This window comes from Bos indicus x Bos taurus, chromosome 5 (assembly GCF_003369695.1).
Source record: "Bos indicus x Bos taurus breed Angus x Brahman F1 hybrid chromosome 5, Bos_hybrid_MaternalHap_v2.0, whole genome shotgun sequence".
In the NCBI taxonomy this organism is placed as follows: domain Eukaryota; kingdom Metazoa; phylum Chordata; class Mammalia; order Artiodactyla; family Bovidae; genus Bos; species Bos indicus x Bos taurus.
In genome coordinates, this window is record NC_040080.1 from 94,435,317 (window position 1) to 94,462,680 (window position 27,364).

General features: G+C 42.8%; 1 protein-coding gene across 4 annotated transcripts in view; it reads right to left on the bottom strand.

Annotated features, from left to right (window-relative positions):
• Positions 1–6,627: 6,627 nt before the first annotated feature.
• The window catches only part of CBX5 (chromobox 5), a 34,433-nt gene continuing 13,696 nt past the window's right edge, over positions 6,628–27,364 (bottom strand). The window contains exons 1-5 of one of the 4 annotated variants that reach the window (XM_027543087.1): positions 25,966–26,066; positions 24,039–24,217; positions 19,703–19,889; positions 16,421–16,521; positions 14,470–14,756 (exon numbers count right to left, since the gene is read on the bottom strand). In XM_027543087.1, the coding sequence (XP_027398888.1) occupies positions 14,606–14,756; positions 16,421–16,521; positions 19,703–19,889; positions 24,039–24,175 (576 nt within the window). In that variant the 5' untranslated portion in view covers positions 24,176–24,217; positions 25,966–26,066 and the 3' untranslated portion in view covers positions 14,470–14,605. Of the gene's footprint in view, positions 14,757–16,420; positions 16,522–19,702; positions 19,890–24,038; positions 24,218–25,724; positions 25,905–25,965; positions 26,067–27,364 lie in introns of those variants that run through there. The other 3 variants (XM_027543089.1, XM_027543085.1, XM_027543088.1) reach the window with 3 other exon arrangements.

Here is a 27,364-nt window from a genome sequence, read left to right on the forward strand (position 1 = left end):
TAAATTATGTTCACATCCTTGTTCACTGTCCATCTCTCAGAAAGTCTGTAATGACCATCCCCCAGCACCAACTATATCCTAGACTGTGAGCTCAGAAGGAAGAAATAAGATGTAACTCCATCTATAAAGCTCTTTGCTTGGAGAAGCCTCCAGGATGCTCGGGAGGCGGCAGCAGAAGGCACATGGACACAGAGGCCCAGAGTGACAGGTCTGGGACTCATGAGCTTTATCAGTACGTCTTGGCTGAAATGATGAGTGGTCAAGCTATCTCAGGAGGAGGGAACCCAGGGATGAGAACCAGAGCTGAGAGTGGAACACTGGGACCATCACTAGTTCAAAGGTACGAGGCTGAGTTAAAACAGCCAGAGAGGTAGGAGGGGGCCTTCCAGACCCCAGGTCCTGGTAGAATCCACATGTAGTACATGCATATTAATTTTAAGCAATAATTGTTAAGAATATATACTGCTATTTGTGTTTCACCTGGGGTTAAAAAAAATATATATATAGTGCTATGGAACTATTTTATGATAAGCAAAAACATACAAAATGGTGAGTGCTGAGTGCTCACTCAGTCATGTCCTATTTTTAAGAACCCATGGACTTAAAGACCCACCAGGCTCCTCTGTCCATGGGATTTCCCAGGCAAGAATATTGGAGTGGGTTGCCATTTCCTCCTCCAGGGGCTCTTCCTGACCCAGGGATCAAACCCACATCTCTTGTGTCTCCTGCATCTGCAGGAAGATTCTTTACCACTGCGCCAATGGCACACAATGTAAAAATATGAATTTGTCTTCTATGGGCAAAAATCTGATCAAGCACATAAATATAAAAATATGTATTATATATTAATATGATAGGATTATGGTTTTTCCACTTTTTCCTTTTATCAACTTTTTGTTATGGTTATAATAAAAGATAAAATATTTCGTGAAAAATGAAATAATTATTCAACATTTGAGCTGACTTCCCTCAGGAAACTGACAGCCAGCACGGGAAATTAATTTAACCAATATCATGCAGCCTATGAATGACAAAACCGGACTTGAATTCTCATCTGATGATTTTTTTCCCAGTTTCCCGGGCTGTTCTGGGCTCGTGCTTTGGCTAATTCTGGAGCAAGGTCAGTTGTGAGCGTCTATTCTTTCCTAATTTCTCTCCAACCCCACTTTATCCTGCCTCTCTTTGTGCCCTTGACCTTCCCATGTGCTTGCTAGCCTTGCAGTAGCAGGCTGCCCCTGAGGCCCTTTCTGGCCTCTCTGCCTTTCCACCTGAATAGACACAGTGCCTGCAATTTTCTGCTTCTGATCTGTATGGCTGTCCTGGTACAGAGCTACGAGCAGCTTTCCTTTGCCACCATTAATGCCTTCCTCCCCTTGGCCCACAAGGCATCTTCCAGAGCCTGTCCCGAGCACAGTTCGAAGCACCTCTCAACCATATTCATGAAGGGTTTGGGGATGATCTTCTCCCTGAATTACCTAGGCTATTGCATTCCCTCCATTAGAGTGACTCGACTTGGACTCCATGGAATTTAACATATTCAAATGAGCAAAAACATATATTTAAGAATTGTTGTTCTGTCTCTCAGTCGTGTCCGACTCTTTGTGATCCCATGGACGGCAGCACACCAGGCCTCCCTGTCCATCACCACCTCCTGGAGTCTGCTCAAACTCATGTCCATTTAGTCGGTGATGCCATCAAACCATCTTATTCTCTGTCCCCTTCTCCTCCTTTCCCAGCATCAGGGTCTTTTCCAATGAGTCACTTCTTCACATCAGGTGGCCAAAGTATTGGGGCTTCAGCTTCAACATCAGTCCTTCCAATAAATATTCAGGATTGATTATACTCACATTAACACACCCCTTCAACTCTCATACACACACAGACCTGCCATTTCCTTGGTGGCAAAAGGGGAGCTGTTTGCCTCATCCATTTTGGGGGGATAGCAACAACTATTTTGTTCTGAGAAATCTCTAATGCACATTAGCAGACCCTTGCCTTCAGTCAATGGGACCCCTGTACAGCCACTCCACAGCACCCAACACCCTCTCCTCTCAGACCCTTCCTGGGATGCTGGAAGCAAAATTGGGGATTGAAGGAAGAAATATCAGGATTCTAGGCACTCCACCTCCTACACTAGGGTGGAAATTGAAGTCATTCAGGATGCAGAAGGACGTTCCAAATTTTAAAGTTTCTAGATTTTCTGGGTGGTCATCCAGTCCACAGCAAAGATGATTCTAACTCAGGACACATGAGGGTAAACACTACATTGATTCACCGCCCACAACTCTTCAGAAGTGAAGTTCCAGCCCGCTGCGTCGGGTGAAGGAGAATATATTATGCCTGGACGCAGAGGATTCAGTCTTGAAGGGCCTTGCGGGCTCCGCGATGAGCCTCTTTCCTCCTATCTGCGTTAGCGCATACGTGCATACGCGCATGCGCACATGCCCCCAGCACAGAATGGTTTTCCAAGCCTCCTCTCCGGAGAAGGCAATGGCACCCCACTCCAGTACTCTTGCCTGGAAAATCCCATGGATGGAGGAGCCTGGTAGGCTGCAGTCCATGGGGTCGCTAAGAGTCGGACACGACTGAGCGACTTCCCTTTCACTTTTCACTTTCATGCATTGGAGAAGGAAATGGCAATCCACTCCAGTGTTCTTGCCTGGAGAGTCCCAGGGTCGGGGGAGCCTGGTGGGCTGCCATCTCTGGGGTCTCACAGAGTCGGACACGACTGAAATGACTTAGCAGTAGCAGCAGCAAGCCTCCTCTCTCCCATCCTTCCTCATTTAATTCTGGTCTCCCAGTCCTTTGCAGGGACATCTTGTACCCCCGTTTCTCTCCCTTCCCTGCTACACCTCCTCCAATCCAAGCTTGCAAGTTCTTCCCCAGTCCTGTCTAACTCAGCTCCTTAATCCAAACCAGAAACCTTCTCTGATCCAAACCCACAAACCCGCAATGAGTGAAAAAAGCGTGGGGTGAAATAAAGGGGAGGGGATGAGAGATCAGATCGCTGTCCCTCACCTCCCTCTACAAGGCAGGCTGGGCCGGCCTTCTGGGGTGAGGGCGGGAATCTGAGAACTGTTTTGACTTGTCCTTGACCCCCTAAGCTGACGAATGGGGGCAACAGGAGTCCCTGATGAAGAAAGTTTTTACTCCCATGATGAAAGGCTGCAACAAATTCATACAGAAATAAGTATCCAATTGGCTTAGCTGGACACTAAAGATCAGTGTTTTCCAGCCTTGTTACAACACCCAAGACTCCAGTCATCTCAAGGAGGGTTATGAAATTCTCAAAAGCGATTATCTTAAAAATTCTCACGGAAAAAGTATCACACAGTGAACTGACTTTGTAGGGATGGCAAGGTTTTCTCTCCCCTACAAAATCATAAAGAAACCAATAAAAATATAAATGGTTTTACAAGGTTACGAAAATCCGTTTTAGACATTATTGCTGAGAAAATCAGAAGGGCTGAGGGTAGAGATGCTCCAATCCCCAGAAAAAGGAAAACGGGTGATACTCTTTCCCATTCCTTCAAGGAAGTGGGGGAAAAAAGTGTACTTTACATTTCCTCTCAACCTCTTCCCTCAAGCCCTCTTACTAACATGAAAATAAAAGAACAGGGAGAGAAAAAAGGGAAAAACAAATTTTTAAAAATATTTTAAAAGGGAAAAACAGAAACTGACAGAGGGTGACGAACAGGAGAAAAAGTCAGAGGGGCAGGCGGTGGAGGAGAGGCAGGGAGGGTGGAGAACACGTGGAGAGAGCTGGTGTCCCAGTCTAGCGGTGGACATGCCTGCATTCTCCCCAATGACACCCTGAGGAGCAGACAGCTCCTGCTCTCGCCCAGGATCAAAGCGGCAGTTCCATGCCCTCCACCTCCCAGCTCCAGGTGCAGACCGGAGTGGAGGAGTGAGACAGGGACTAGAGGCAGGGGGGCTGAGACAGGGGCCAGGTCTCTGGGAGCTGACTCTCCCACTTCTTGCCAGGAGAGTTGAAATGGAAAGCAGCAGCGGGTTACAGTCGGGGCTGAGAAGTAAGGCAGAAACAGGCTGCATGGAGAGGGCTGCATGGTCTTGGGAGTCGCAGGAGTGGCCCATCACATTCCTGCACAGCTCAGGCAGGGGGTTCAGCATCCCTGCCCCCCTCCCTCTCCCAGCAGAGCTCACCTGCCCCGCTCCCACCCTTGCTGCAGATGTAGGAGCAGAATTTCATAAGCTGCAGCAGCTGTGGCCAGTGCCTCCACTCCTCACCAGCTTCCTTCCCCAGAAGAGAGCAGCAGCAGGAGGAAGGGGTGGAGGGGGAGAGAGGAAAGGGTGCAATAATAACCCCAAACCTTTTCATCTCAGCAGCCTCCATATTTATCAGTAAGCTCAATTCTCAGCAGCTCTTTCTCTCTCCTTGGCTCATGACCAAATGATCACACAAGGCTTTGCTGAGAGGAAGCATGAGGCCACTGAGCCGGCATCGCCTCTCCCAGTCTGGGGGGTGGGAGGGAGTGGGGGGCACCACATTATACGGAGAAAGAGATGCACCTGTTTCCAGCGGTGGCGTGGGGTAGAAAGAGCTCATAAAGAGTCCCAGGTTGTTGCAAGAAAGATAATAATTTGATGGGGTTGAAATTAAATGTCCAAATTGAAGCTGCTTATGGACTTTGAAGGGGGTGGAGAGAACATGGGGTGCAGAGACCAGAATGAGAAGAAAAAAAAAATAAAGAAAGAGAAAAACACACACGATGGAGCAGACAAAAGGGAGAAACCATAAAAAATACCGACGCACAAATAAAGACAGAAGCTGCGAGAGGAGGGAGCTGGCACCTGAAAAGCAAGATGTTACAGCTGCAGAGGGGGTTGTGGGAGGAGGAGAACCCTGGGAGGAGGAAACAACCAGACCCTTGCATTCATGTCTTCACCGGGTTCACAACTTTATGCAGGCGAGTCTGTGTGGGTTCTCCCCGGCCCCTTTATCCTCCACACTGTGCCCATGTGGCGTGCTCACACACCAGTTGGCCAGGCTTTGCCTTATCTGTCCCCCACCCACCACCACAGGTCACACCCCGGGCCTGGAGAGCCTCTTGGCCTATCCACAGGCTGTAATGGGCTGCTTTCTGCACACACTCTGGTGCAGCAGCTCCTAGCACGGGGGCTCTGGGGCTCCTCTCCCACTTCCTTCCAAAAGCAGGAGGCTGCCTGGGGGGCTGCTTCCTCTTAACAGGGCGATTTCAAGCTATGCACTCAGTCATCCGGCTAAGCACAGACTCCCACGCGGCGGCCCTCCATCTTCCCCAAGCTGTCGGGGCTGCATTGATTTTGCAAGCTCCGCAGCCCTTCAGTGGAGACAAAGGGGGAGGCACGACTGGCCGGCCGGCCGAGGGCTCGTCTGCTGGCATGCTGAGAGCCAGGGTTCCCGGGAGAAGAGTGATGAGCGGCAAAGAGCTTAGCTGAGTGCCAGGCCGGCATACCCTGACCCACCGGAGGGAAGCTGTTTAGGAGTGGGAGCGAGTGTCAAAACTCCAGTCGCGCTTTCTGACGGGCCCAAGGCAGAGATAAAGTGCGTGATGGTGAGAGAACTAGAAAGAGATGGAAAGGGAAGGGGGCAAGCAGTCCCCAGCTTCAGAGGTAGGAAATAAATAATGTCCAGAAGGGTCTGGCTCTGAAGTGGACCAAATGGCTCTCCTGTCCCATGTTTATGAGGTCATGGACCATTAAACCAGCCAACCTACAGATGTCTTCATGAGACTTTACGAGATTAGACTGGGGAGACCCTATAACTCAGCAGCAAGAAGGGAAAACAGGAGGGGAATTGCAGATAAGAGATGGTGGAAAAGGAGAGGAGGCGCCTCTCAGCAGGTCTGGGTTCTGGCATCCCTCCGTCTTCACTGCTCGCTCCCGAGGTTCTGCCCACGTTCCTATGAGATTCAAAACTGCGACAGGCTTACGTTACCCAGCAAATGTTCTATCTACGTTGATTATCTACGTTTTCTTTCTAATCCAACTTCCAATTGCCCCCCCCCCACCGCCCCACCATCATCAGATGCTCAATTCCTTTGGTTTTTATGAAGCAAATCAAAAAGCTCATAGTCATTATTTATAAACTCACATGTATTGGGATTTTCAAACCTGTTTGTCCATGTGGTTTTCCACAAATTCAGTAACTAAGAGCTGACGTTTCTAGGGGTCCCTGAAAGTTAACGTTTATTCTTCCAGCCACGCAGGCACAGAATCTGAAGGGGTTAAGGGGAGGAGCAGGGAGCAGGGTCCACTTTCTCTTATTCCCTTAGGCTTGCGCCACCCTGTGGCTGTTTGCAGAAAGTCAGAGACCAAGAGTGCTTAGAAAAAAGCCCTTGTTCTCCCAGCTCTTTCAGGAACCCATGTGCTGCTACTGGCTGAGCTTAAGCCCAAATTAAGGAAGGAGGGTAAGACCCACATCTTCAAACCACCACTCAGGATCCGTACTTGAAAAGCAACCATTTATTAGAACCAATACAAGAGTATGAAAAGAGGGAAAGGGGGTGGGTGGAAGGGGGGAGAGAATGAGGTCTGCATCAGATGTCAGGTGTGGAAACACGTAAATTGCCTACTTTGAAACATTTACATTTAAAAGGCGAACATATATATATATCACTTATCCTAAAAAAAAAAAAAAATCAAAAGCAAACATGTTTGGCTGAAATATAACCAAGAAACAACCAAAACTCCCCCACAAATCAAAAAGGTCCGTAGAGAGTTCAATTTCCCATTTTTCCATTCAGAAATCTGGCTACAAAGTGTGATTTGTTTTGCTGCTCACGATGGTACTGAGTGCTGAAAGAAAGCCAGCTCCTGGAGTCTCTCAGAGCCCACCCTGTGGGAAGGGGTGGGGAGGCCTGTGGGCTGCGGACGAACCAGCTCCTGACTACTTGGCAGGATGGCAGACGTGCTCTCTCCACCCTCCACGCCTCCCCAGAACTGCCTGGTGCTGCCGGTGCTGTGAACAGAGCAGTCCACAAAAGACCAAGAACTGGAATGTGACTGCAGCAAGGGGCCAGGACCTTGTGCTTTTTCGTGGGTTACACATCTAGGGCCAAGGAGAGGGACAGAAAGAGCCCTATTGGGAAGAAGAGGAGCTGGCTGAGCCCCTAAACTGAGATGGAGAGTAAGGCTCTTGAGCCCACACCTGGGCAAATAGTGTCTGAGAGTTTTCCCGAACCAGAAGGAAAAAGGTCAAAGTCAGGTTCAGAGTGGACACTGAGAAAGAGATGACAGATGCTGAAACCCGTGAACTGGATGAAGCTCTCAGGAGTATCAATGCCCAATTTGGAGTGTTAATCATGTCCCTAGAAAAAAAAATTTCCACCGTGGCTTTTTGGTGGGGGATGGAGGAAGCAGTTATGTTTATTGAACCAGCTGGTTCCTATGGGGAGGCGGCGGCTCGAGGACAGATACCTAGAAGAGGTGAAGTGACCCAGCTGTCCTGGGATCAGTTCAGGGAGGGAGAAACGTTAAGTCACACCCACGGTGTGCACTTTGCTCCTGAGACAGCTCCAGTACGTTCCAAGCCTTAGCTCCCAACCTGCAGGGAAACAAGCAGTAGCACCTGACTCCTTAATCCAATGCTCTCAGTCTCAAACAGCCTCTTTTTGTGGATGCAAGACAGAAAATACTGTGCCGTCCCCCATAACATCCTAAGTAAGTCTGGACTATTAAGATTCCAACATTCATGAAAACACTGTCAACATCTGAACTAGCAGCTTTGATGAGGGGTGGGGGGCAGAGAACTTGCCGAGGTCACTAAGTAGTTCCAACCTTGGGACAACTCAGTGAGGACAAAAACCTAGACTTCGGCTCAAGGCATCCTCCATCGAGGACCCTGAAGCATTCTGTCAACTATGATTTACAATGCCTCACAACACCCCTGTGAGGTAGGTCAGTATTATTACCCCCATTTGACAGATGGGGAACTGAGGCATTGAAAGGAGTGACTTGCCCAAGGTCAGCCATTATGAATCAGAGGAGGAGCTTGGCACACACAGTCAGCATCCACTCAGTTCTTGTTCCACACCCTGGAGTGTTTTTTTTCTCAGAGTACACTTGAGAGCAAAAGAAGTCGGTAGGCAGATCTCTCTCTGCAAACCAGATGAACTCAATCAACCCACAAGTATTAACTGATGGCCTATTATTTATCCAGCATATGCAAGGAGTCTTGGAGAAGAAACTACTTCTGAAAGTCATGCGAAAATAAAGTTACATTTTAAACATTAAGGGCATGAATTCTTTTATAAAGAAATACTCAGTGTACCATATGTGAAGGACTAAGTCACACTGATTTCTCAAAGTTCTATACTGAGTAACCCAAATCCTGAAATTCAGAATGAAGCAAGACCACGCTCAAGCAGAAAGCTAAGAACCACTTCCTCAGTGGCGGTGGGGAGTGCTCTAACCTCCATGCTGGTGGGGAAAGGCCAGCAACAGCAGTGGCAGCTTTCTCTACAGGCTCCCCTGGGAACCCTGGCACCAACCCGCTGGTGCCACTCGTCCTTCCCCCATGACACCCAGGGGTGGCAGCTTTCCACCCTTTCTGCCTCAGCTCAACCCCAGGAGTTGTGGTATCTTCACATCAGTTCAAGATGGAGACAGATGGTGACACTTATTTTTCCATTTAGGGAGAGGGTATGAAGTGGTACGAAGTGATCTCTATTAACTAGTCAGAGACTCTTGTAATATTCCTACCTCCTGCCAGAGGCCTAAATCTTTAACAAAAAGCAAAAGAAAAACATATCCCCACCCCCTTTGGATTTATACTGGATTCTGGTAGAAATCACTATGACTGTTATCCTAAAACTAGAGGATAAACTAAACTAAACCCACAGCCAGTCCTGGTTTAGAATCAAACCGGAAGCTACTGGAAACTGCAAAACACTGACTTGAACCTTTAAAAGTGCCATGATATGATGACACTCAACCTCTTCCAAGGTCTTTTTGAAGAATCTCCAGGCAGGAAGCACCTCCTTTCCTCCATACCCACTTGCAGTAGCCAGAGCAACAGGATCCTATGCGCATCAGAAGCTCAAACAGTGAGTTAACACACACAGCATCATGTCCACCAGGGATACTCTAGTTCCAGGAAGGACCAACCACTGCAAGACCTAAATATAACCTTTCCTCATTGATTGCTGATCACACTGGGTAAGGCCAGGTGATGCGCAAGTTCAAGACTGATTAAAGCAGCGGTGACAGTTCAGGGTCAGCCTGCATCAGAATTCCTCAAAAAGCATGACAAACTGGCCAGCGGGGCCTGGGTCAACTGTGAGGGTCACACTCACCAATGCCGGAGGACATCACCAAATTAAAAAAGAAAAAGAGAAAAAGGAGAGGAGAGGATGACAAGATAACAAGTTCACTGCATTCAATTTGGCCTAATTTCTTGATAATAGTTTCCTATTAGATTTTCTGATTAATACTGATGGCTCTTACCTAGGCTGTGATAATTAGGTTTTGATCTATTGTGACATTAATGATCACAATCAGTTGACTTTGAAATTGTCTTAATTAATGGCTCTTCCCTCGTTGGCCGCCTCCAGTGCAGGGTCTGTCCCCTCCCCTCCCACCTTGTTTTAACTCCTTCTCCTACTGGCCTCAGAGACAAACAGCAGGAGGATCACTTTATTCCAAGGAACCAAGATTTTAAACTATCTTAAGACATTTCTCTGACAGAGGAGCAACATGAGATGTTAGGTGAAATAAGGATCAGAACGAAAGGCTAGAAAACATGCTCTCAACAAAGAGGAAATACTCCATCTGAGAAAACAGTCAGAGTAAAGCACGATGTTAAAGTGGCAAACGACAAGCTGAGGAAACTCTAAAAAGACAAGATGAGGTAGTTTAAAATTCAAGAAATTCAGCGCAAGCAAAAGAAACTAGAATTTTTATGAAGCTATCCAAAGAACCTTCACCTTTAAGTCAACTTTCAATTATCCAACTCTCAATTATGCAGGCAGAGAAAAGTATCATTTTTCCTGTGGTCACATGGTCAGAACTAGGACATTTCTTAAGGTCAGACTGTTTCTCAGCAGGGCTCTCTTAGCATGGCTCGGCCTCATCCTGGACCTCCCCAGACGGATTAAGTCAAAAACTCCAGGTCACATGTATTTCTGGGAGGTTTCCGCATAACTGACACAGTATCTGCTTAGAAATCACCATTTTGCAGCATGAAATGAAACTACACTGTCCAGAACAGAGGCCCAGGTATCACCAGATGGGCCCAAGCCTTCTTTTCAGCACATTGGAAAGTATGTCCCTGTTTTAGGCTCCAAGTCAGCCTCATGTTAATTCCTTCAAAAAGCATGAGAAACTGAAAAGGGTGTGAGCAACTCTTGATTTGCAAGGAATACATTTTACAGAATCTACAATGATAACAACACAAAACTGGCCGTGCAACATAGTTGATGCTTTCCACAAGCGAGGATTAACTATACTATTAAATACTTCGGCAAACAACCTAGGGACCAGAGCCAGGGGTTCTCAACCCCCACTTAACCTGTTGTTCTCTCTCAGGAGTAGCATTTCTAAGTAAACCTGTTATCTTTACTTTCTGGGCTAAAACAAGCCCTTGCAGTTCATCTATGGCCAGTTACCTTGGTTCATCCAAGGTCACAGATCTTTTCTACACACGAACCTAACCATCACCCGACTACTCTAGAACCACAAACTACACCAACCAGTGGTCTCTGCCCCCAAATGTAAAATATGTGCCCACTTGTAACATTTATTACACTATGCAGCAGTATGGAAATTCTTTGAGGTCAGAGACTGCATCTTTTTGAACTTTGTATCCCCAGGGCCAAAATAATGTCCACTGAATGAAGTAAATGCTGGTGTACACTAATGTGATAGGAACTGGACAGCTCAATACAAACCCACTGTGACTAACTGGGCGGGTGGGGGCCCCAATTCTGAGCATATGCTCTTAGGGGCAAGCCAGGTAACACCTCTAGTTTTGAAAAACCTAACTTTTATGATTAGTGGTAGAGCCAAAATGAAAAAAATAAATACACTGGGTTCAGACCTTTCCTCTCTCTGCCCTGACAGGTATGCTTGCTTGGTGGTCTAATTACAATAGTACACATCTCGGCACTCTTAACCTTCACTCTAAAAACCTAAACCAAAAGGATGGAGTTATGGCTGCCAAATGAGCTTTTCCTTTGACCCCGTTTGTGAGAAACCATTTCCACATCTCAAATCTAATGACATAACCCTTCCTGAGGTTCTTGTGCCACCGTGAACTTATTTTAGGCCCCAGAATTCAAACCCTAAGGGCAAAGACAATCACTCGCTGGATTCCTCTGACCCCTCTGCACTTTAGCTAAGCTGGGTTAAACAGAGATCCAACCAAATCACAAGATGAAAATCACAAGCACTTTCCTCCAGGCCCCAGGATTTGGCCTAAAAATAAGGAAATTGAACTGCAGGGAGGCTACAGCACAGGAACAAAGAGTTAAGAATAATTGAAAACTGCCCAAGAACAAGACCAGCTTTTCTTCAACAATAGTAGTACAGATATATGGCTGAGGGACTGCCAAGAACCATCTAGACTTTCGAGTGTTAGAACGCACAGGAAAGCTGGAGTGCAGAAGGAAAAATGATATGGCCCTCTCCAGGTTAAAAACGGGTGCTTCCATCAGGGCTGACATTCTCTAACAGCTAATCTTAACATGAGGGCTTCTGCCCAGCCCAGGGCTCAGGCAAGCAGCTATGCTGACTTGGTAGACTCTGGTGCTCACAGCTCCGCTACATTCTGTGGAAGGAGAAATCTTTGAATGCTGATTACAAGAAAAAACTCAGCAATAGGAAGATGTTTTGAAAGAGGACTAACAGGAAAAACACACTTTGAGCACCTGAGACCTAGGTATTTAAGACTGCTTAGCCCAGGGCTACTAACTCTTTTGAGAGGAGAAAGCCCCACGAAAGCAGGTTTCTGTTCCAGGCTGCAATTCTCCAAGGGCCTGGACAGCTACTTGACACCATCAAATGCCGAAGGCACAGACAGGCGTCTAGTTTCCTTTCTTCTGAAGGGCTGAGATGAGTACTGGCGGCTGGCTCCCTCTATTCCTACAGAACTGGCTGTGGATAGGCAGGGAGAGAACAAGTTGTTTGGGCAGCACATAGTATAAGACCTTGATTTCAATAACTGTGGACAGAAAAAGATGAATGGAGTGAAAACTAAAGTATTAAAGCAGTGATGAATAGTAGACAATCCTGGGGTTTTTGCTGAAAGAAATCAGGTTTTGATGAATGTCGTAAACATTACCCGTAACCCTGGCAACCATGTGCCCCAGGTTTCTCAAGACCAATCTCAGTACCAAATCATTGGGCTGCTTTTTGTCCATGGCCTAGATTTTCGCTCTAAAAACATGGTCACTGGACTCTGTTTACATGCCCACTCCTCCTGGGAGACAGACACTAGCCACATGGATGAGCTGTCATTTTCTCCACCTGGAAATTGAGAGACCCGGATGGTCTTCTCGGCAGCTCTGGCCTATTTGTTCTGTTCTAGCACATCCTAATTGATATCCTTAGTTACTCGCATGAAAGACCTCTTTTCTGACCATCCTTTCTTTCACATGCCCATCAGATCAGTACTAACAACTGTCAATTATCCAGCACTTGATCTAGGCCTTTAATTCCTTTAGTTAAAGAAGATGGAGATTAAACTCCTACCCATTTGAGGTGTGGGTTATGAGTTCTCACCCAATCACATTACCATTCAGAAGGATTTTCCTGGATGGCTAAAACCAAAAGCTTCATTGTTCCAGTCCGTCATGTCACTGCAACAGCTGTCTTCTCAACTGTGCAGTATAATCTTTGACATAATTTATACAAGCACACGGAATTCAATCAGCAGCTGAGCAGGGAAGCAATGTTAACAAATGCTATGAACGGGTATATGATTTGCATATTATTTGGCTCATCTGTGAACTGGAGCAATCTTTCCATTTCCCTCATTACTCTGAAAAATCTAGAGATGGTTGAATGCTCCTGGCCAGACAGCTATATGTTTTAAAAATCAAAAGCAACCACAAAAACAACCTCAATGGCTGGTGAACTCTAGAGTTAAGGCTATTTTAAACATTTATTCTTATTTCCTCAGCTTCAGGCTGGGACAAGGATGCTCAAAACCCTGCTATTTCCTGACTTTTAGTCTTGATTCTCTAGCCCCCTTTAACTACGAGAAAAAAAGGGAAAAGAGAAGTAGGGTGTTCCTTGGGGAACAAAGGCTGAAGGCTATAATCAGAAAAATAACCTCTCAACATAATGGCAAAGCAGGAAGAAGCCAAAAAAGAAATACTTTGCTGAGTTGGGAAGAGGCTGTGTCAACATGCCGGGGCCTGTCATTCTCGGAGGTCGATAGTCTTCTATAGAAATTAAAAAAAAAAAAAAGATCCAACTAAGAATTTGATGGTGGAAAAAGGGAAGGGCATTAACACTTTGGGGACTCTTGGTGGCAAATCCAGAAGTCAACAAAGCAAGGAATTTATGATTATAAATGCTATGAATATTTAAAATTGATACTGTGGCCAGTGGCTCCCCTCCAAGAATTCCCCACTGAAAATAATGGCATGGAGGGGAAAGTGGGGTCCACTGAGAAGTCTGAAGCCTCTTTGGTAACACGACTGCTTTGGGAGGCCACAAAAGTTGGCAGGGTTGGAGGGTGCCTAGCACCTTGGCACAAGCACCAGGCAGTCACTCACACCTACATAAATATATAATCCAAATGAGAGAGATGGAAGGAAATAATACATACATACCAAATGTGATAATAAAGACAGTTGTATCCTACCCCATCATCCTCATGTACTAATAGCTACAAATTTCCACAGTTAATAATCTTGTCATTTTATAACAGACTTCACCAACTTGCAGAAGCCGAATCAGGGATTGCTAAGAAATAAGGCCAAAAGTCCTGGGGCTAGAAGGAGTGCCTTGACAAATCTGAATGGAAAATTTCAAGCCCTCCAAAGGATGCCGCTCTTCTGGGAGGATGGTGAGGATGAACAACAGAGGGTGGCCCAGAAGACCACATCAGGAACCCTGTATTCTCCTGGGTAGAGCTGAATGAGGTTGGGGAAGCCCCAACAGGTAGGCAGTTGCTGTTGGCTTTTTTAAAAGACGGGCAACATCTTTTCCATCCCAACATCTCAAAACAAAGGCTAGCTGGTCATCAATATGTTCTAAGAGCCAAAGCAAGAAACCAAAATTCAACATCATTATAACAAAATCCCCCACCTAAAAAGCAACCAACCCTGAAAGATCAAGACTCTAAGGTGACTAAAAAGTTAAACTTCATCTTGAGGTCACAGGGGAGCAGAAGGGAGAGAGAGCAGGGCAAAGGAAAAAATGGTGGGAATTACACACAGTATGTAAATGCCTGGTCTTCACAGAGAGACACTTATCATGAATCAGACCATCAGTTATGTTACAAGAGAACCAATACCAACATTTCTCCTGTGGAGCACAGTGATAAGCACATTTTTTATGGATGTGTTTAGGATAGAAGGGGGTGGGTAGAAAGGAGAGGAGGCAGGGAGCTGAATGTATTATGTACAAAGAGAAATGACAGAGACCACCCCCTCCTTTAGCTCTTTGCTGTTTCTTTCTCTTTGTTTTCCGCATCCTCAGGATATGCATGCCACGTCAGTCTCTCTTCATAAAATGCTATCACAATTTGTGGACATTTAACATTAGCTTCTTTTGCAAGAACCAGGTCTGCTTCATCCGTGTCTTTCCTGGAGAGAAAGAATATGAGACTTAGAAGAGAGGAAGAATGAGAGTCTGTCCAAACACTGGTTTGTGTTACTGAATTATGAATTAGCTGACTTGATTTCCTCTCCATCAAAGGGAAAAGGATCCTAACAGCTCCACAATTTCAAGGAGAAATTTAAGTCAATGAATCAAATTGTTAGTAAACACTGTTTAACGACTACATCAGGAAGAAACAGAAGACTTCAGCTAGAATAGATGGAACACATAGAGGGTTTAATTAAAAGGCTGAAAATTAAACTACTATATAAATTCTGCTTTCATAAGTTTTATTTGTGTGTATGAGCACGTGAGTGAACACACAATCAAAGCTACATTCAGCCCTATTGATTACGCATAAATTGCTCAATCCAGTTTCTGGATCATCTGGATCATGAAAGGGTCCTAACCCTTCTCATCTTCTGGCCTTTTAAACACTCATCCTTTTGGTCAGAACTGTAGGTTGGAACAATAAGAAAATAGAAATTTAAGTCAACAAAGAATGTAGAACCTAGTCACTAAAATGAAATGCAGGAATTAGCTGCAAATTTCAATTATCCAAGTTACACTTTTTACTATCCAGTGTAACAAAAACAACAAAAATCTAGCAAGTTCCTTAACCAGGATTCCAAATCAAGAAGAAAAAAAATTTTTTAATTAACATTCCACTGAGATGTGGAAAAAGACAACTAACTTCTTTTTTTCCCCCTCCACCTAACTCCTTTTCTAGAAAATGGAGATACTGAACTCATGGAGGTAAGCATTATGGGTAGGAAGAGGAGGGGGAAAACACACAGCTTAGAGCAGCTACCCAAATTTGGACTGTGGTGGAAAAAGGTAGTTAATATGTGAATGTAAATCGTTAAGTTCCACATATGGCTAAGTGGGAAAAGCAGTCAATACAGCTCCTGACTTTGGACAGATTATAGTGAGTCTTCAAATACAGGCTTCTGGGTAATTTACCTCAAAATTTCGATCAGATAAAATATTAAACCTCCTGACTATCCAACTTTTAAGCTAATTAGTTTCCTTAGTGGCACTGTAGCAGGAACCCTCTATTTAGAGATCAAACTTAAATCACAAGCCAGAACACATGGAAACAGAAAGGCAGGGGGGCTGCACCATAAATCACTCTGACTTTAAGAAACCAAGCTGAGGGGAAGCAACTACACTTTTCTCTGAGAGCTATTCCCTCTACCGGATGAAATAACCTGTGCTTTGGCTAGTATTATCCTTAATGCTTTTTGTTAAGATTACTTTTCTCTTTTAGACATTATTCAGCGGTCTTGGTCTTCAGTGGTGGCAGAAAGCCTCACTCAATTTCTATCCCATGGCCACAGGCTCATGGTGTTAACGGTAAATGATTCAGAACTGTGTAAATAAATGGTTAGATCATGTTTATATGTTTCCTACCTCAATTCTACCATTTTCTGGTATGTGGGCTAATGTAATTTGGCTTAATACCAAAGTTTTACAATCTTAAATCCACTCTGAACCACAATTCCCATTTAATACTGACAGCTGGTATCAGTTAAAAATTTAGATCACAATTCTTAGTTGGGGAATACTCAGTCTTCCCTCCCTATCTTCCATACGAATTCAAGTCACTGCAAAGAAACACAATTGCAGAGGGAGGCCCAATCTCTCTCACCATTTCATTAGGAACATTAAGTCGCCACAGGAATCTGTCGCCCCAATGATCTTTTCTGGTTCCAGTCCTCTCTCAAAGCCCCGAGCGATATCATTGCTCTGCTATAAATAGAAGATGAAGAAAGGTTACAGCTTGGAGGTAAGAGTGAAAAACCTCCCTGTTTCTCAGCTCAATAAAGCACAACCTAAGTTAATATTACTGGATACCATTTTGGTCACTCAATTCATAAAGTTCTTAGAACTGCAGAAATACAATACTGCGTCAGCCAGTAACAGAGATGCTAAGAGCTATTTTGCAGGAAGATGCAGCTGTCTTTTTAGTATTCCGTCAAAGGACTGGGAGTGGCCCCTAAAACTGCTTAATATCCCTTAAATATTCTGGAGTCATCATCTAGGAACTCCTCTCATCCCCTAATCTAATATCCTTAAACTTGCTTCTCAGATGATAAACAAGTCCAGGTGAACTAAATCCTTTTTCATTTTATAAACTTCAAGTATACCACCTCTCAATCTGGAGTTTATTCTCTGGACTTGCAGTTCACCTAACAATGACCAGTACTTTTAATACTTCTTTTCACATAGCCATCTGTACTTACAAATGAACAGTGATTAAGATTAAGAAGGGATTCAAAGAACTACTGTAAAATAGCAAATTTCTTTCAGAGATCACATATTATAATCCCCATGCACTGGGGAAGAGGCCCTGATCTGTGCCTGTCCCCTCCTGATGGAGATAGGTCATTAGCTTTATAGAGTAAACTGGAGAGGGATTTAAAACAAAAAAAATTCTGTAGGGGATTATTCAAACTTGGTCAAATTGCAATCATGCAATCTAGATAAGGAGCATAGGATTTGATTCAGGTGCGATGGCACTGGTGAGAGCAAAATGGTGAAATTTTATACAAACCAGGTAATTTAAACAACCTTACTATGGAAGATAATGCCAGCTTATCTAATGGTAACACAAAAAAGACTTAGAAAGACTGCCCAAATGAACTAAATCGCCAATGTCTGATTTTCATGATAAAATCTCTGATCTGCCGTTCACTTTGCTTTCTTCTGAGAGATACAAAGCCTTCAGCATCCAGGTGGTCCCAAAGATACCAGGGCCCACACTGAGCAGGAAATCCCATGCATGAATCAGGGGACATACAGGCTCAAAAGCACAGCCTCTTTTGGGGGCGCTTAAAGGGAGGAGGTTCCCAGATGTGCACACAGCTGCTCACAGCTGGAATGCTGGCACAGCAACCAAGTCGTAAATCATAGCTGGCGGCTGAAAACAGTTTGCCACATAGGGAGGGAAGAGAAGAAAAATGTTCAAGCTGCTGAAAAGGAGCCGAGGCGAGGAAAATGCTAAAATCATCACACAGGCAGTAATCTTAAATCAGGCATAATGCCGACTAACAAATTTTTCTGCAGTGGTCTAAAGAAAGAAACGAAATCCCCTCCTGCACCTTTAAAATATACAATCACCTATCTTCCCAGCTGCCTACATGACAGCCATCAGGACTGCTGAGAACGCTGCCAGGGGCCCCAGATGAACATTACAATGTAAGGGACATGTGTGTGGGGGGCTGGTTTTCAAGGTCGGCAGCATCAAAACCTGGCCTAGGAACCAAACTCTGCACTGGCCAGTGTCTCAAAGTCAGATTGATCCTTTTTTTTTTTTGCCCCCCTCCCCCAGACTGCTCCTTTTTAAAAGAACAGAAACCTTAGGTTGAGGAAATACATACTGTATGTCAAAAATGGCTACAGAAGTCATGTTGTGTTGTTTCTTGGTCTCTTTACTTAGCTGGAAAATGCATCAAATGACAAAAACCAGAATACAAAGGACTAATAAAAAAGTAAAAAGAAAGATAGACCCAAGTCTTAGCTCCTTAGAGAAGGGAAGGCATTTTCAAATTATTTACTAGTATGCTATATCATAATGATATACACATCTCACCAGAACAGGGCAGTTTTAAAAAATAAGATTGCAAAAAATAAAATTAATCAGGGAAACAAACAAAATACTAGCGTCCACTTTCACTGACAGCCTCCAATCTTTCATTCTTATTTCAATTCTTTTTGGAAAGTTGTTCTCCCATTTTCTCTCCTCTAGAGACCAGGAATCACCTGTGTAAGTCTCTAGAAAATACTAATGCACAGGTCCAACCCACAGAAATTTGAATTTTATTGGTCTAGAGTGCATCTTGGGCACCGGAGGCTTTTGAAACACCCGGCTGCCCCCCTGCCATGAGTCTAATATGCAGCCAGGGCTGGGAACTAATGCTCTACCAAGACGGGTATCCAAGGAGAATGAAGATAAATATGGATGCTTATGGCAGGGATGCTAGAAGATTCAGAAGCAGACTTACACTTCTATTGTATTAAACTTTAAGGGTATGATATATCCTTCACCACAAAAGACTTCACAACCTTGAAATTAATGAAAGGAATGGAAGCACAGATGGAAAAGATATAGATGAGAAAAAAAAGACAGGAACAGTGGTTATGGCTACTTAACAGCTAAATATCAGGATTAAAAAAACTGAATCAAACCAAAATTTCATAAACACATTTTCAAAACTGAATAAAAAGATTCCAAAGGAAGATGAAAATTAATTTGAAACATGTAAAAATACAATAGGATCAAGAGAGACTATACATGCCACTAAACTGTTCACTTTAAAATGGTTAATTGGGGACTTTCCTGACGGTCCAGTGGTTAAGACTATGCACTCCCAATGCAGGGGGCGTGGGTTTGATTCTGGTCAGGGAATTAAGATCCCACATGTGTTGGTGTGGCCATAAATAAATAATTTAAAAATAAAATAAAATGGTTAGTTGTATGTTATGTGATTTCACCTTAGTTAAAAAAGAAAGACTATAAAGGGTTAAAGTTAAGTGCTATCTTTGGAATAAAAGAAAAAAATGAAGTGGTAGATATTTTAAAGCTTCTTTCTATCCCTAAAAAATTCACTAAAGACTCTCTGTAAGACAACTCAGCCACCTATTCACAAAAAAGGCACAGAGTGGCTGAATGTTTTACAGGGATTTAATTTTGCCACCTTAGCACAATTCAGTGGACACATATTACATTTCTTACTCAGCCAGGAGGGGGCGCTGTAGTGGATCAACAACCCTCCCCAGTGAACTCTCGTGTTCAACAATCTACCTTACAGGCCATCCTCAGAATAAAACCAACCAAAACAGTGCCCCCTTTTTTTGGGTGGAGCGAGGAGGAAGCACGGGAAGAAGAGTGGGGGATGGAGGGGGGGAGGACAGGAGAAATAAAGCTTACCTCTCTCTTTTTTTTGGATTTGATATCATCAGCACTGTTTGAGAAATTGGATTTCCTCTTGTTACTTTCTGATTTCTCCCTGGGTTTGTTATTTTCACCCTCCTTCATCTTCTTATACTTTTTCATAAACTCAGAAATTAGCTCAGGGCAATCCAAGTTTTTCTCAGGTTCCCAAGTATTGTGCTCCCTGGGCAAGAATGGAGAAAAAAGGAAAGAAATGAAGAAGTTTTGGGGTAAGAGGGAATCCAATACTTTACTTCACAGAAGACAAGTAGGCAAAAAGGGAATAGAATCCCTATGCTTAAAGGAGATAATAAATTTGATTCTAGAAATCTATCTAATATATCGACACACACACACACAAAAACTTGCACACAATTATAGCAGCATTTTAGTAGTCAAAGACAGAAAACAATTCAAATACCTACCAACAGGCGAACAGATAAACATAACATGGTATATCCATACAATGAAATACTATTCAGCAACAAAAAAGGAACATAATACTAATATATGCTACAACATGGAAGAACGTCAAGACTGTGCTAAGTTAAAACTAAACAGATGCAAAACACCATACACTGTCTGATTCCATTTATATGAAATGTCTAGGAAAGACATTTAAAAACAGAAAGCTGATCAGTAGTTCCTTGTGGCTGGAGCTTGCAATTAAATACAAAAATGTTCAAGGGAATTTGGGGAGGTTACGGAAATGTTCTAAAACTGGACTATGCTGATGGTTGCACAACTCTAAAAATTTACCAGAAATCACTGAATTGTATACTTTCAATAAATGAATTTTATGGTATGTAAACTGTATATCAATAAACCTGTTAAACATTCAAATATAAGTTCTGCTTTCTAAGTGGCAAATGTGATTTCATACATCATCTATGTAAATCCTGAAGAGAGGACAATTAATTATGTCTTAATTATGTTACTTATATTTCCAAGAAATGCCAACAAATTGTTGGAAGGCTTAAGTAGTTAATTAGAAAAAAAAAGGCAGTAAGGGGTTAAATCATTAGAATATAAGCAAACCATAAAAAGGAAAAGACTCAAAACTGGGATTTGGAGTGCATTCATTCATTGCTCTGGATTCAAGTCTACTGTCACTAGGTAATCAAAACGCATCTCTATATTAATAAGCAAAAATAATTCAAGTTAAATAACTGTGTCTAATTAAACTTGGATCAAGGGGAGTCCTTCTATGAGGAAAATAAGTTTGCATTCACAAACTTGTTCTCTGTATTCCCAGCATGGATTTTAGAAGTGCAAAACACCAATACCAATAGCAGGTTATGTAATGAAAGCAAGACATTTATCTTCTTTGGGAAAAACTAGACCAGGCATCCTCTTCACTCCTAGCCAGTGGCAGAGGTTCTTTCATTAAGAACTAGCTACATCAAGATATATCTGTACATATATCACAGACACAGTTTCTATAATCCCTTCACTGACTTAGGAAATATTTTTTACATTTATGCACAATTTATTTTAGATACTTTATTAAAAACAAAAACAATGTAGTATCTTTAAATAAGAATGGTTTGAACACATGCTGTAACTTAATAATGATGGAAAAATCTGAGATATTTACTCTAGACTTCAGCTTTCTGCAAAAAGAGCTTAAGAATGAAACAAAGTTTATTTCTAAATCATTTGAGCTAAAACTGGAAAGCCTCTCCCTCACAGCTCTTCTTTCAGCCAAAAAAAAAAAAAAAAAAAAATCCTCGTACAATAACTTCTCCCAAATTCACAGATATATATAGTTTACTATCCCAGGAGAGTTAAGGCACCAAATCCAAGAGGCATGCCAACACTGTAGTACAGTACGCAAGCGAAGATGCGGAGGTAGGAGAAGAATCTCTGTTGCCTCCAAGGAAAGCCAATCTTCTAACGGGATTATCCCTTCCCCACCAGGTTAGTATTATTTCTACAACAATCAGTTTTCCCAAAAGACAACATGGTATAACTTACAAAGAATCTGGATTTTAGCACCGAAGAAATGTGATGCTGGATCCTTGTTTTAGCATGTATCAGGTATGTTATCTCTGGTAAACAATTAATTTCCTCGTCTGTAAACTGAAAATACCTCTAAAGGCTGTTACGAGAATTATAGAGAACACATGAGGTAGGATATAACCACTGCCTAGCAAACAGCAGGTACTTAGTTGTGGACAATGTTGAAGGGGCACAATCTGTCTCAGTCTTTAATGAAACTCTAGATACTTTTGAAAAACTCAGGACAAATGTTAATCCATCTACCCTAAATCTTTTCTTTACCTCTTTTATCTATGTAAGGTACCAATAGCTCAACTACACAGTCTTCAAATTCTTCAAAACACCCAACAATTTCCAGTGATGATTCAATGGGCCAAATAAACACCCTTAAAGTCTTCAGGTGTATTTTTGTTTTTTAAACATTTATTTTTTGGCTGTGGTGATCTTCACTGTTACACTCAAGCTTTCTCTACTTGCAGCAAGCAGGGGCTACTCTTCATTGCGGTGTACAGGCTTCTCATTGCGTTGGCTCCTCCTGTTGCAGAGCACAGGCTCTAGAGCGCTGGCTCAGTTGTGGTACACAGGGCTTAGCTGCTCTGAAGCATGTGGGATCTTCCTGGACCAGGGATCACACCAGTGTCCCCTCCATCGCAAGGCAGATTCTCAACCCATGGACTACCAGGGAAGCCCCCTTCATGAAGGTGTATTTTAATTCCTAGCTCATGATGCTCTAGGCCTCTCAAATCTGTATGCTCAACTCTAGAGGATGCCATGATACCACACTTCTTTAGAAATATGGAGGGCATATTCTGACTGCCGTGCGACCCACATTTAGTTCTGTCTGTGCTACAAATGCTAAGCATCCTGCAGTGCATGAGCCGTCCCGCCTAAAACCCCAACAACGCTCCAGATGAGAAACTTGATTCCCATAATAACCTTGACTATATTCCAAAGGCTCCTGATCACACCTTTGTCCCAAGGTACTGACAAAGCATTCAATTTTTTATTAAAGTCTCACACTTTAAAGTTGTGATGTTCAATATGGTAACTACTAGCCACATATGGTAAATGAACATTTGAAATGTGGCTAGTATGAACTGAGATGTGCTGTAGAATGAAAAATATATAACAGATTTTAAATTCTTAGCATGAAAATATAAAATTTCATTAATAATTTTTGTATTAATTTGGAAATAGCATTTTGATGGGAGTGTCTAATAAAATATATTATTAAAATTAATTCCACTTTTCCTTAATGTAGCCACCATAAAATTTAAAATTACATCTGGCTTGCATTCCATTTCTATTGAACACTCCTAGGAGCCTAAACCAGTTCCTATCAGCTCACTGCTGTTCAGAGAAATCCATTCTTTGTTATCAGGCATCCTGGGAAGAGAATTAATGAGAAATTAAGGCAAAATGCCTAATGATTACACAGCTTCATGTAATTCACTTTTCAAGCTACCTCTTCTATGCTTCAGTATGTGTATATTTACTTCAGCACTTAAAGTCAGTTACTGCCTAACTCTGAATACTCAACACTTCAGTATCATTCTTAAAGCTCACTGACGTGAAAGAGGGGTTTTAAGGTCTTTAAAATAAATAATAGTAAAAAAGACAGATTGAGGAATAAAGATTATATTAAAAAGTGTTATTGTAGAAAAGAGGTGGAATGTATTTGAGTGTTCACTCAATTTCTTTTGCGTCAGTTTTATATATATATAATTTAAATTTTTAAAAATAAATATTGGGTCTCAGATTTAAGTCTCTTATTAGGATGAGTGTTAAAAAAAATAATGAAGATGAGTGTTTCATCCTAGGACACTTGTGAGGGCCAAGGGTCATTATGGAGAGCTATGGGATCAACTACAACTTCTACTTAAATGTATGTATTTTAGTTTGGTTACATCCAAAAGAATAACAGCTTACACTTAAACTGACCTTATGTGTCTGACTCTATACATTTCCCCAACATCTCTACGATATATACTATTTCTTATCCCTATTTTATTGAGGAGGAAAGAAGATTAAGGAACGTCACCAAGGTCACCCAGCTCATACTGTAAGTGGTGGGAGCAAGAATCTGGACCCAGGCAATCTGGCCCCTAATCTACGCTTCTAACCAGTTCATTACACTGCCTCTCAAAAGCAGTCTCATTAGAACATCAGCTCCAAGAAGCGGAGACTTTGCTTAGTTTACTGCAGTGTCTTGCAACTCTTAGAAAGGAGTACAGGCGAGGAAAGAACAAGACAAAGATGGTGATGGCTCACAGGGAAATGAACCAAAGCTGTCTACCTGCCTGAGTCCCAAAGCATGACAGAAAGTACTTACTCGGAAAAGCCTTTCCACTTCAGTAGATATTCCACTTGCCCCTTAACCACACGCCTGTCTAGCACCTTCTCCACAACATACTCCTCCTCATCTTCTGAAGAAGAACTGTCAGCTGTCCGCTTGGTTTTCTTTCCCATGTCTCACGCTGATTCACCTGAAGGACTAAGGCCACCGGGTTCCTGCAAATGGAAAGGACAAAAATGGTCAGAATCCATGTGGGCAGTTAAAATGTTCAGTCTCTTCTTGATGGGATGCAGCGGGTGTACACAAAGCTGCCCTGTACCTTTCTCTTGGGTTTTGAAACATTCTACAGATGAGTCCTAAGAATGTAACCAAAAATGGGCAGATCCCCACTTTCTTAATTACAACTTTCTCTTTGGCTCACAAGATCAAAATTATTAGATGGCCACAATTATCTAACTCTAATTTCAGATTCCATAAAACAAGTAGTGTGTGGTATTTTACTCCTGGTACCTCTACAACTGTCTACAAGTCATAAACTGGAAGAGAAATATGGAAAACCTTCTATTTAAGATTTTCTATAAAAATGAGAGAAAAAAAAAAAGAAAAGCCACCAAAATCTAACTTTCCCCTGCTCTGAGCATTCTGAGCAGTCTCTTAGCAGGACAAAAAAGGCCTGCTCTGGCATGTTTCACCACATTTTCAGTGACTCGGTACATTTCCCTTCAACAAATTGAGCTTGTCCCTTCAGAGCATCCATCAGCTCACAAAAGCAAGGCTGACACCTCAAATATATTAAGCCTCATCTTTCATTTGGGGATAGGAGGGAGGCAGGGAGGAGAAAAATATTTTTTTGTCCTAAAAATCAAAACTAGTCATTGGGCTGTTCAGTAATTCTTAAGGCTCAACTAATCCAAATATTAAGGAGGTACCTCTCCTCTTAACTGGAGCTGACTTTGGGCCAAAGGAAGAGGAGGAGGAAAACAGAGGTCTGGTCCCAGACTCACAGCAACATGAAGCCTCCAAACACAGAAGAACCATTCATAGGCCCAAGGAAAGCTGAAGCAAGGCAACACAAATGGAAATTGAGTTAAGCTCAGAAATATGCACAACCAGGGGGTATACAGCAGAGACTCTAGTGTTTTAAAATTCTCTCCTTGTTGTCACCACAATCATTTTTAAGAATTCTTCCATAACCTTGTTAAATGGTGCCTAGAGTCTGGATTATAGAGTAGCAGGGATTGTTTTCTTAGGTGAACTCCATTTTATTTTGCTGTAAACCTTAAAGCTTTTTTTTCAGCATTCTAAAAACATTTTCTTTCTGATCAGATGACCACCCCAGGAATAGGAAAGGTCACTACTAATCTCAGAATTTTGTCTTTGAGTACCATAAAAAGTTGCATTAATCAATTTACTGCAAACTAGCAAAATTTAGGGAATTCCAAGGATATATAGTTGTAAATCATACCTCCAGAACTTACTAGCAATAGGTGTGCCCACCCAAAAAACTCTTTTTATCAAAATACTTCGTTTGGATGAGGGAGTGGGAGTGGGGGGAATGTAAGGTAAGGAGTTTCAAAATAATTTTTCCACGAATTCAGACGAAAGTCCTTTAGCTTCAAGGAAAAAAAATCTGATTTATTTAAAATAAAAGCAGCCTCCAACCTCACCAGAGACAGGAAATGTCATATTCCAGGGAGAATACCCCACCCCACCCCCACTCACCTTGGAATTTCCGGGAGCTGAGCAGTTTAGGTCAGAGCGCCAGGGTTAAAACCAGCCCCGGGTTACATGCATGCAGTTAAGCATTGTGACTATGGCCTCCCCTGCCTCACGAGGAAAAACAAGGATTTACATATGTGTTCTTCAGTTTCAGGGAGGAAAGAGGACAATCTCCCTTTATACCTTCATGCAGAAGAGGAGCCCCAAAGGTAGAAGATGAATGGGGGTTCCCTCCTTTACCTACCGGATCGCCCCAGTTCTTTCTTTCCCTCTGGGCTAACAGGAGGGGCCTCCCCTCCCAGGTCTGGGGCTTGGCGGGCTGGCAGCTCCCCCGCCCCCACCCAGCTGCCTAGGCGCCACTGCGCAGCTGTCCCAGTCCGTTGCCATGGCAACTGGCAGCCTTACTAGACTAAGGGGGGAGAGAAGCAAACGGAAAAGTTAAAAGGCTTAACTTTCCTTTTCAGTGAAGGCAGGGTGGAGAAGTTGGAAGGTACCTCCCTTGGCCTCAAGTCTAAGGCATTCAGAGCTCCAGGGAATTGGCTCTTGGGTTTTTAAATCCAGAACTTGTGCTTATTTCTCTAAGAGCACTGGGAATTTAATCAATAGCATTTTAAGATCTAACAGGATTATCGCTCAACTGGAAGTGGGGGCGGGGAAAGGCTAGATCCTTCTACAACAAGATCAGGACAAACTACGACCCCCTAATCCAGCCCGCCAGGAACACTTTAGGCGAGGCCTTTTCTACCATCTGTCACTGAACAGTTAATTAAAACTGGGAGGCGGGGGAGGTGCAGGGAGTAACAGGAAAGGGAGAAGTATTTCAAAGATACTATACAACTTTCCTTCTTGGGGGATTGCTAGATTCAGAAACAGAATCTAGAGACTTGAAGCACTACCGAATTTCAACTGAAATTATAGACAGAAAACAATTTAATTCTCCAGTAGTTTTAAAAAACAGAAGGGAAAGGAACAGTCCAGTCACAACCATTACTGTTAATTGAAAACCACTTCTCATTAGTTGTTTTTGTAGTATTATAAAACACATTTTAAAATAATTACCCACTTGGAACATTAATTATACAATATAATAATAAAAACCCCGTGTATTAAAAATTCCTAATACTTGAGAAAAGGAGGACTGAGATAAAGAAAAGAGACTTAAGAGACTTGCAGTCCTGTGAATATTCCTTTCTGCTGGCCTTAAAGAACATTTTAGAGAGCTCCACAACTCTGCTCTCTTTACAGATGAGTCTTTTAGAGACAAAGGCTGCTGCCACAAGAGAGTATGAATAAGGGACAATCAAAAGCAAAGAACCCAACTGAGGGGGAAAAAAAAAAAAGAATGGTGATTATTCTGCCTATCAAATAAGAAACTGTAGGGTATGAGAGCACAATGGGCAGTTTTCAACTATAAGAATTTCTTTAACTTTGAATAGACTCATCAGGAAATCTTAGTAAAATCTGCCTTTCTCAACTCTCTAAGTTTTTAAAACTTTTCATAGTTAAGGGATATGAAAACAATGCCAAAGGAATTATATCAGAGTTGTGATTCTGTGATTAACTTCCCATGTGTGATCCTGAGTAAATAAATTTTAGGTCTAACCCCAGAATCACTAAAGGGGGCCAAATAAATCCCCACTGCC